Source organism: Toxotes jaculatrix, chromosome 5, assembly GCF_017976425.1.
Source record: "Toxotes jaculatrix isolate fToxJac2 chromosome 5, fToxJac2.pri, whole genome shotgun sequence".
Lineage (NCBI taxonomy): Eukaryota > Metazoa > Chordata > Actinopteri > Toxotidae > Toxotes > Toxotes jaculatrix.
Window position 1 is genome coordinate 11,909,571 of NC_054398.1, and position 10,568 is coordinate 11,920,138.

The following is a 10,568-nucleotide window of genomic DNA, read 5'->3' on the forward strand; positions in this document are numbered from 1 at the left end:
ATCTCTGCTCTCTCAAACAGTAAGATAATAATTTACTTTACAAAACTGACTTCTTTAGCAGTGCTGATGAAGAGTGAGCGTAATTTTCCTAAACTCTTTTATGATCAAGGTGAATCATTACCCCTACTTTATATTTAGAAACAAACTGGGTCTCCTTGTATCAAACATTGAGAAGTTGCAAAAAGACAAACAGCAGAAGATTAAATAGAGTTACATTAAATTTTGCATGGAATAACGTCAGCGCTGAGCTCACCATCCATTTTGTCCCATTATGAGCTCAGAGCCCTATAAATAATGAAGCTGATATAACGCTAGAAGAAGTGCCTCACAAACAGATGGTGCACTGAGATCTGCTCAGACTAAGGAGGGCGAGCAAAGCGGTGACAGAGTGCAATCATTCAGCAACAGCAAATACATACAAGCCAAAAAAAACAAAAAAAAAAACAAAACAATAAGGATCATTACATTAACACTGAGGTCTGCTGTCAAACCCATTATTACATTCCAGAAGCACGTCTCTTTACATGTTGCATAGCTGACACAATAACATGTCAAAAACTGTTCACATGGTTCAAAAGTAAGCTACGTAAAAGTTCAGCCAAGGTTTGAAGCACAGACGGAGTACGATCACCACAAATTGGAGGAAAAGTAAAGTCTGGTTCTGCCACTGATAATCTGCCTCTGATATGTGTTTCTGATGTGTTTTCAACACAGCACTAGCTGGTCCATGGATCTGTGGTCTGTGGTTTACTGTCTATTATATTATTCATACTAGTGTACTGTATTTGTCAGTGTAAATTAAATTTACTGTTCAATTTCTGTTCAGTTTCATCATTCTTGCTGATGTTTCCTTCTTTCTCATTTTTCACAAGTGGGTTTCTAAAAAGAATTATGTTTGACTTTGTTGTTTCCATATGATTTTGTTTTTCCTGCAGACATTATAGTACATTACATTTAAACTTATGTGGTGACCACAAATGTAAAAGAGTGGTCTTGAGGTACATGTGATGCTGTTTCTTCCGCCATTTCGCCGATGTTTCGGACATTTCCACAGAATTTGAACCTTCATCTTTGACTGGATTTAAGTGTTTGGGAAGTCCGGTCTCACTGGTACCGGTCCTGGTAGTCCCCATTTCCGTAATGTTCCTCCTCCTCTTGCATGGTCATGCCTCTCTTCTTTTTCCAGCCCTGTTTTCGATCGGATGAATTGTCTGTTGTTCCGTAACTCTTTTGGGGAGCCACTGTGTTCTCGCTGGTGAGCTCTGACTCTTCAGCCAGCTCGTCCTCATCAATAATGCCACATTTATCCTCGCTTGTGCTCTCAGGGTTGGCCCAGTCCTGCTGCTCTCCCGAAGCAAAGATAGCGTAGAAGATGACGCCTGAGTAATGCACCATGGCTGCAATAACAAAGACATTCTGCCACTCCAGACGAGTCTGCGGGAAGATGAATAGTATCAATGACTTTCCTGACAGAAGCAGACTTACTAATCTTTCAATGATGTACCACTGAGGAAAGAATGTAAATCCTCTGAATTACTCATGGCATTGGAAATACTACAACTGTAATGTGTATAATAAATTTTGCAGCGCTATAAATTATTAACAGTAACTGTTGATAGGTGCAAGATTACATACAGCAACCCAGTGTTGCTGTATGTAATCCTAATATATTTCATACATGTCCCCGGGGAAAAGCTCAGTGAGGAACACAGTTTCAATTTCAGCTTTTTTTTTACACATACAGGGAACTGGGCTTTACACACAATAATTAAAAACAAAGGACTGTTAAGCAAAAATATTCAGTTACAGTCAAGATATGAGCATGTTATTCATTAGTTGTTGGTGCAACAACTAATAAATATATGTTAAAATACTGTATATGAAAAAAGGTGACAAATCAGTCCATTATACCTTGTGTTTAGTCAAAGCTCCAACAATCAGGGGACACACCATTCCAGACAGCGTTCCCACCCCGTTAGAAATGCCCATCAGGATGCTGGCATAGCGAGGAGCGATATCCAGGTGATTCACATTAAAACCTAACAACAGAGTACACAAAGCAGTATCTAATCACTGTGAATGGCGACAGACAATGACAATGGGGAATCTCGTGATTTTTGGACATTATATTTTGTGAAACTGTACACGGTTTAGCTCCACATACGGGTTTTGATTTTTTGTTGCCATGACAACAGTCTCTGAAATATTCAAGAGAATGGCCTGTGTGAAGGCTTGGCATGTATACTGCATCACACTAGAAGGAAAAGTTGTGCTGTTCATTTTTTAGATAAGTCTTTTGAAACAGAACCCTCATGTTTTTGGTTTAATAGAGACAAACAAAACTAAAAATCTTGAATTTCAGGTAAAACCCAGACATTTCTGTGGAGCAGGTGTGGCAGTACCTGAGATGGCAAATCCACTGAAGCCTACGGCCAGAACTAGGAAGGAGATGGCGACCCCTCGAGTGTGAGAAAACCCGACCACCAGTAGCAAGGTAGCCTCCATACCAAAACCTGTGAAAATACAAGGCCAGAGACTATGGGCCATTAGTACACATAAGGAACAGCAAAATAAATCATTCCAGTTAAAATGTATACCATGTATTTGTAAGAAATGAATCTGAGGTTTCAGAAGAGTCCTGCATTATTCCTTCAGGACTCATTTACAACAGAAACATGTTCCTGGGGAGCTGGCTAATACATGGATGGTTGAAAACAGTCAAAACCTAAATCTAACAACCATAATACTGCTGCTGAAAAAGCTCCTCAAATATACTCCACTGAATTGTGCAAATTTTTTTCTTTCTCACAGTATCCTACTCATCACTCCTCCATCATCGTGTAAATTTGTATACAGCCAGTTTTTACTGTTTTTTGTATCTTTAACTTAACTTTCTTAGATTGTAAATATGCTTTTTTTGCACATTTTTTGTGCTTGAATTGCATGCACACTTCTTGTTTTTCTGCATTTTATTTCTTTTTTCCTGTTTTTCTTGTGAGCTGCCTAACAAGTAAATTTCCCTGCTGTGGGATCAAAAAGGTCTTATCTTAATTATGTTATAGTGTTCAATCGCTGTTTTTTTAATGAAGTATCAACAGTGATTTTAGAGAAGATTTATGCTTTGGAGGCTATATAACAAAACCAAGGAATGAGCCACTTAGTTTCCAGTGTCAAGATTAAAAAGGATAAAATGTGTTTGTGCTTCTTTACCATGACATACCTCCACAGTTCATGAGTTTCCTCACATTTGTGGTAGACATGATTTTGTTGCTGCGTAAGAAGTCGGCCAGCTGTCCTCCAATCGGAACCACAATTGTCATCACCATGTGGGGGACAGCAGACAGGAGCCCCACCTGTGTGGGAGTTCACACATTCAGGCAACAACAAAGTAAACAAGTCCTGTGATGACGAATCTGTGTCTGTGTGGATGTTTCTCATTGTCATTTGATTTGCTGCAGTGACACCGTGAGGCCAACCTTGCTGATGGGGAAGCCAAAGACTTCCTCAAAATATGCCGGCTGGCTGATGAGGAGCAGGTAGAAGGTCCAGCTGCGGCAGAAGTTGGCCACAATGATGGCATAGACCGGCATGGAGGTAAAGAACCGACGCCACGGAGTCTTGAATTTCTGTGTTTGGGAGACAGAAATCAGTGTATGCCGTTTATGCAATGTATATATATGTGTGTGTGTGCGTGTCAGGATTTTAGTGAAATGATTAAAAAAACTGCACTGTGTACAGTGCTGTACGGTGAAATTGGCAACATTTGACATACACACACCTCAGTTACACTAATTTGGTGGACTGTTTCACCGATGGTGGACTCAATGTACATCTTCTCCTCGTCAGTGATTGTGGGATGTTCAGCAGGACTTCCATATGCCAGCAGAAGCCACATGACATACCATAAGATCCCAAAGACACCTTTTTGTGAAAGGACAGCGACAAATATGTAAATTAAATTATCTTTGTAAAGAAGGTTTTGTGTTACAGAGCAGCTTGAGGGCTGGACAGACTAATTAAAACAAGCCCAGACCTTCTCTGGACCACAAGAATTTTCATTATTAAAATGAAATGAGGATGGTATGAGTCACAGAGCCCAGACAGGAAAATGCTAATTTACATCAATAAATCATGAGATTATATCGCAGCAGAACCAAAGTAGATTTTTATTAAAACACGCTGTGGCATGGTTTGCATTTTATGTGAGCGTTAATCAGTTTAATCAAACTCAAAAGCAATTCAGATAACGCTTATTGTGCAAAGCGTACAAAGTCTAAGAGCCAAAGAGGAACATGCTAGACAGGGATTAAGACAGCCACTTTGCATGTCACTAAACTGACATCTAGTGTATCTAATGACTCAACATCTGATCAACATCCTAAGTGATTCCCTGTAAATGTATATTCAAATATAGGGCTTATAAGTTGTAACTAATGGCTTTATTAATGGCTTACTAATGCTTTATAGATCCGTTATAAACAACCCTCTGGCTGGTGTTTAGTAATAATGTTGGTAATTACTAAATAAATACTGGTCCTCTAACAAACCATCAATTCTGCAGGTAAACATTTTGATAAGTTGTTAATGAATGGGTTTTTGTCCACATTCTCCACAAAAGTGGTCCCTTAGAAGGTTAATTAATGAGCTAAAAAGATAAGTGTCCTGCTGGATGATAAACCACAGCCAGAGGACTTTTTCCACAACCTGGCAACTCAAAGGTTGTTCTTATTAAAGGCTTACAACTTATTTAATAAAACAGCATGATTTATTAACCATTGGAAAAACCATTAGTTAAAACTTACTAACGTTTATTAAGTGGCACCAAATGAATTTATTAGATCATTTACCATATTATTATATGATACATATTATTATCATATGTTCATTTAAAATCTATCTTACCGTAGATATAAAAGACAGAAGGCCAGCCAACGTACTGAACGAGCACGCCCGCTAAAGGCATGGCGATCACTGCTCCTGCATAGGATCCTGGGAACAATGGGTGTCAGATTTCAACCCCAAGGTATTATTATGCCAGCAGTAACATAGGATCTCAGTGATAATTAACTAAAAAGATTTCAAACATTCAGACAAAATTGTCATACTAAAAAAACATGTTGTCTCTTGTTTATATTTCCTTTTCACAAGTTTGCATATTATAAACAACTGAACTTAATGTGGTTATAGTGCCTTCAATCAAACAAAAAAAACCCCCTATGCTCTATGGTGAAAATGTGTCTTAATAAAAATCACATAAAAGAAACACATTAGTTTAATTGAAAAAATGCTGTCAAAATGAGTCATTGGCTCTGCCTTGACAGAAAGGGTGTTTTAATGTGTTTTCTATTATCTGATAGATTCATGAACACTGTTATTTTGAATAGAGCAGGGAGCACAAGAGTGCTTTTGGACAGTAAGCAATGTGACACTTCATCTAGGTGAATAAATGGAGACGCTCCTTCAGCGTACGCAGGTGAGCCGTGTTCATTTACAGACAATGTCAAGAGGGTTTTGATGCACGGGTTGTCATGGTACCAGTTTAAAGTGCAGCATGGTTAATTTCAGGAGGGACAGCAGTGGCCTACATCTGCAAAACAAAATGAGCTCTCCCACATCCATTTACTGACCAGCTACACTCTGACTTGTAAGGCTGAGTAAGCTGAACAAGTAAGTAGTTGTTTTTTAATCAGAGTGAAATAGTTTGGGAGGGTTTGCTGAGCATTCTGGGGGATTTGCACAAGAGGAAACAGAAGCATCGCTTACCACAGAATGAAGTGGTGGCCAGTCGACTTCGTTCAAGAGGTGGCGCCCATTTGGACCACATCCCATGGCATGCTGGGTAGGTGACACCCTAGCAGGGACATGGTGTGGAAGATGTCATAGGTCAAAGTTTGACTTGAAGAAACCTTGGATACATCTGGAAATGCTTTAAAGGAGTAGTTTGATATTTTGGGAAATACGCTCATGTGCTTTTTTTTTTAATGTTGATAGATGTTAAATGAGAAGACTGACACCTGTCTCCTATCTGTACAATAAATAACAAGTTATGTTTTTACAAAGGTTACGTGCCAGACTATTTCTTGGATGGGAGCAGTGAAATAGTCCCTAAGCAAAGCTACCGGCAATAGCTTCATATTTATCATACAGACATGGGAGCGGTATCAATCCTCTCATCTATTTCTCAGCACAAAAACAAATATGCCTATTTTCCCATTCATCGTTTTTTACTAGTTTGCCTCCAATGTTTTTGCTCTTACCTCCACTAAGCCCTGCAGGATGCGAACAAACATGACGCAACCGTAGTGGACCCTTGCTGCTGATGGGATGAACATATTCAGCACTGATGTCAGGAAAATGGCAGCCCCAAACACCCTGTAGAAAAACTGGAATGTCATTATTTTGTGTGACAGAGGCTGTAACACCAGTGTCCACCTGTATCACTTATAGATTTAAAGGAATAGTGTGACATTTTGGGAAATATGCTCATTCACCACAGCCAGCAGGCAGTTAGTTCAGCTTAGCATAAGCACAGGAAAGAGGAGGAAAAACGAACCTGACTCTGGTCAGAGGTTAACAAAATCCACCTAACATGTTAACATGTTGTATCTTACTTGTTTAATGTGCACTAAAACCAAAGTGTAAAAAAGACAATTTATCATAACCACCACATAACCCCAAGACGGCAAATTGCCATTCCAACACTTTTGTTTTTCGCTTGAGAAAAACATGCAAATCAGATGTACTTTAACAACTAGATACTGGTAGCAGGATTATATTGCCTTTGTACAGTTTTCCAGTCTTTATGCTTATCTTAACATATACTTAGGTGTGTCAGGCCTACTTATAAGTGTTATCGATCTCATCTAACCAGAACACTTAACTATTCTTTTAAAGCCTTTTCCTTGACCAAATGATGTTATTTGACATTAACTACAGGGAAAACAGAGGCAGTACTTCATTGGTACACTTCCAATTAATTAATTTTGGTTAATTGATGATCTAACCTACAGTCTTTTAACAGGGCAGGAACACACTTAATTAGAAAATATTAGGAAGTTATTAGGAAATTACAGACTCCTGCAATAACACTTTAGCACCTTAGCTGTTGCTCATTGAGATATTATTCAGATTTGTCTGTAACATGTTGAAACACTACACACACATGCTACCCAATGTCTGAAAGCTACTGTAGATGTCTAATATTGGCAGGCAGTATATCTCCAAATATCTGACGGTCAAAGCATCTCAGTCAGCTTCATAATGAGACAGATCTCACGCCTCTGCCTTTCATGGACTGAGATAAAGACATCCCTTTCAATCCACAAGTTTCTGCTTCATCACCATGGTGCCACTTGGCTCCCTTCTCTTTTCTCCTCCACCTCATCCCCCCTTCCTGCTCTTTTTCCAAAACAGTGTGTAAGTGACACTTGTAATATTCCAGTGGCTGGTGTTTCTGAAAGAAATCAGAGGCAGGATCTTTCATTATTAACTCTGTCAGTGGCGTGTCCTCTTTTCCTGTGAAGCTTTTATTACAGGATTGCTATCTGCTCCATCAGCACCGCTCACCACACCGTACAGCTTTAACCCTTTAACTGCATGGACTGAGGAGGTTCTCCTCCCAGACCTTTATCTGTTTTTTTTTAAGTCCCTTCCTGTGATCACTTCTTAACATATGGGCTGCATAACCATGACTTGATATAATCCTTAAGGAAAAAAGTTCAGAAAAGACAACAATTATTTTCAGGGTTGATAAATTGTCAGACAAAAGTGAAAAATGGCAATCACAAGCACCCAGAGTCCAATTATCACCATCAAATAGCTTGTTTTCTCAAACCAACAATCCAAAACCTAGAAATCATCTGAGACTACAGTGTTGAAACTATGAATAGTCATGAAGTCATGAAGTGCATGTGACCTGTTGGCAGAGAGTTTGTTGGAGATGAAACCACCAGGGATTTGAGTGACAATGTATCCCCAGAAGAAGGAGCCATGGATCAGCCCCACTGTCTCTGGGTCCCAGTTGAACTGAGCTTTCTGGAAAAGGAGAAAAAGGGCTTTCAGAAGAAAATGAAGAATTATAAGAATGAAATAATATCAGTACCAAAAAGAAAAAAAAAGAGGATCACACTTTTTACAATTATGTAACAAAGAAACAAAGAAAGAAACACACATTATACAAAGTCCTAAAAAGCCAATAACCCAGAGGTTGTGTTCTATTGGTCCAGTTACCTGAAGTACTGGAGTCCCATTGATATAGACAGTGTTGTTGTTCACCATCTCCACAATGGCGACACCAAGGTTGCATCGAATGCCGAAGGAGATGCAGAAGCCAAGTCCGCTGAGGATGGCGATGATGTAGCGTTTAGGGAGACCGCCACAGCTGCAGTCCAGGAGTGGGGCAGGACGTGGTGATGATGCCACTGGACACCCGTCCTCCGTCAATTCAATGTGGTCCTCTTCTTCTACATTGGTACCATCTATTTTCCTAAGGAGCAAGTAGCAGGAAAAATGGTTATCTGTTCAGTCTGAAATAAAAATATTTATTTTTATTCATATTATCTACTTTCAGTGTCCCATGGGCCTAAATTCTGTGCTATTTTAAACTGAATATATGAAACTGAAGTCATACAAGTATTTACATAATGTGGTTTTGTGCAATATTCACATGATTATGTCCTATTCTATTGATTCTGTGGCAACAAAACAGCACAATAACACAAGTCTCTCCGCTCTCTTGCAGAGGTCAGGAGATGAGGCCAAGACACACAACTAAAAAGGTCACAACATCTCTATTACCATGTACCCTGCCCCATCTTTGTTGTTAAGTACTCAAACCTCCTTTTTTCACATCAGTGTTTGATGATGACTGTCTTTAAAGTGGTGACATCTAGTTTGTCAGGTCATATTTTGTATTTTTCTCAGTTAAAAATGTAACAAGTCAGAAATATAGCCTGTCTGATAGACTTAAGACACTAGTCTAAAAAGCCTGCAGTGACATCAGTGAGATGACACACACGCTTCTGTTTCTGATCAGTATAAAACTCTTCACCTCACCTCTATAAACTGCAAGATGAAAAGTGTGACATAAATTTTTGCAAAAAAAAACATATCTTCAGTTGATTAGATCAGATCGTTTCACCAGATGCAATCAACTTTGGTAAATGGGTGAGGCTATTTAATTCTATCCCATGTTGTGATTCAGTAAAATCGCAATAATTTACACAGAAGTGAAAAACAACTTGTCATTTTCAAAATATAAAATGATCATGATCAATTATTATAGTTATTATTATTATTGAATCCATATTAATCAAAAGCAAAAACTAACATTTTTTCCCATGTTCCACTTGTTTGTAATGCAAGTAACTGCATTCCTATTCTACATGAAATAAGCACACACACATTAATGATACACACACAAAACTCTCCTTCCAGGAAATTGCCCACTTAGTGCTTTATCTCTTAAAATGACAACAAACGTCCTTATATGTGGATGATCCCACCACAACACACACATCCCTCTGTGAAATATGTATTAGATATAAAATATGTATTAACGTCTTAAAATAAAATCTGTGATTACATCACTAGTAATGTCTAGCAAGCACAAGAATCAAATATTTATTTATTGTCGGGATCTCGGGAAACACATTGGGGCTTAATGTACTTGCCTCCAGGCTCTCAGTCAGTGGATATTTCCGCCACTCTTAGTTTAGAAATCTTGTTTAAAAAAAATTTCTACCCTGAATTTGTGGACAATGAGCAAAAAGACTGAGCTTATTACATGCCGTCCAGCAGTATTTCTGGATTAAACACCCTGCACACACAGTCTTCATGCCTCCTTCCCACCATTCTCCATACAAAGCCGCTCACCTTTGCAGTTTTCCTAAAGAGTCGCCCACAGTGTTCTTCACTTCCTCCTTTCCAGGCTTAAGCACCTGCTCCTTCAAACCTGCTAACCCACCAAAAGGCATTTTTGTTTTCTAGGTTTTATCTCCACCTTTATCTCAAAACAGTTTCTTGATACCTAACTAGCACACTTTGTTCTGGGAAAAGACTGAATAAAAATCCACTAGACGCTGTTCTTCATCCTCGCTGAGTTTGTGGCACCAGTGGCTGGCTCCACCTTTCAGTGGTGCCAAGAGTCAAGGACCTTCTTCTCCACTTTTCAGAGATGATTCAGAGGAGAGCTGGAGGGGGGATAATGTTGAAGTATTCCTCTGTCCACAGTACCATTCAGACAGAGCTTCTGGAACTTGTTTAATCTCCCAAAGATCCATCCAAGATTGATAAGTTCGGGCAAGAGCAAATAAAAGCGTAGAATCCAGTTATTAGTCTCCAGGCATTGTGAGCCTTCTTTGTCTGCAGCTGGACTGAATGATCCGCTTAGATCTCCTCTCCATCTCATAACCCATCCATTCCTGGTGAGGAGGGGCAGGTGTTAGCTGGTTTTCCAAAACCCAGCCCCTTGCCTTACACATCATCATCTTCACCGTCATCATCATCATCATCGTTTCCCCAGAACCACCCCTTCACCTAGTTAAGTTCATCTGATAGCAGCCCAGTGG

General features: G+C 39.3%; 1 protein-coding gene across 2 annotated transcripts; it reads right to left on the reverse strand.

The window, feature by feature from the left end:
- Nucleotides 1-795: 795 nt before the first annotated feature.
- Nucleotides 796-10,078, reverse strand: slc17a8 (solute carrier family 17 member 8). Of its 2 annotated transcripts, XM_041038362.1 has the most exons (12): nucleotides 9,874-10,078; nucleotides 8,230-8,485; nucleotides 7,916-8,034; nucleotides 6,258-6,372; nucleotides 5,764-5,851; nucleotides 4,903-4,989; nucleotides 3,779-3,921; nucleotides 3,477-3,626; nucleotides 3,221-3,353; nucleotides 2,403-2,513; nucleotides 1,912-2,039; nucleotides 796-1,434 (listed from the first exon to the last, which is right to left on the reverse strand). In XM_041038362.1, exons 1-12 carry the CDS (start codon nucleotides 9,972-9,974, stop codon nucleotides 1,105-1,107), a joined length of 1,761 nt encoding a protein of 586 aa, XP_040894296.1. In that variant the 5' UTR covers nucleotides 9,975-10,078; the 3' UTR covers nucleotides 796-1,104. The 2 variants fall into 2 exon arrangements, with proteins under 2 accessions (XP_040894296.1, XP_040894297.1); XM_041038363.1 differs by lacking the exon at nucleotides 3,477-3,626.
- Nucleotides 10,079-10,568: the final 490 nt, after the last annotated feature.

Excerpts from the sequence above, each read along its gene's own strand:
- slc17a8 (XM_041038362.1), bottom strand. The coding sequence starts at position 9,974 with ATGCCTTTTGGTGGGTTAGCAGGTTTGAAGGAGCAGGTGCTTAAGCCT. Across the intron at positions 8,486-9,873 it reads TCTTTAGGAAAACTGCAAAG|GAAAATAGATGGTACCAATG; the intron begins GTGAGCGGCTTT and ends CTTGCTCCTTAG. Across the intron at positions 3,922-4,902 it reads TTCTGTCTTTTATATCTACG|GTGTCTTTGGGATCTTATGG; the intron begins GTAAGATAGATT and ends TTTCACAAAAAG.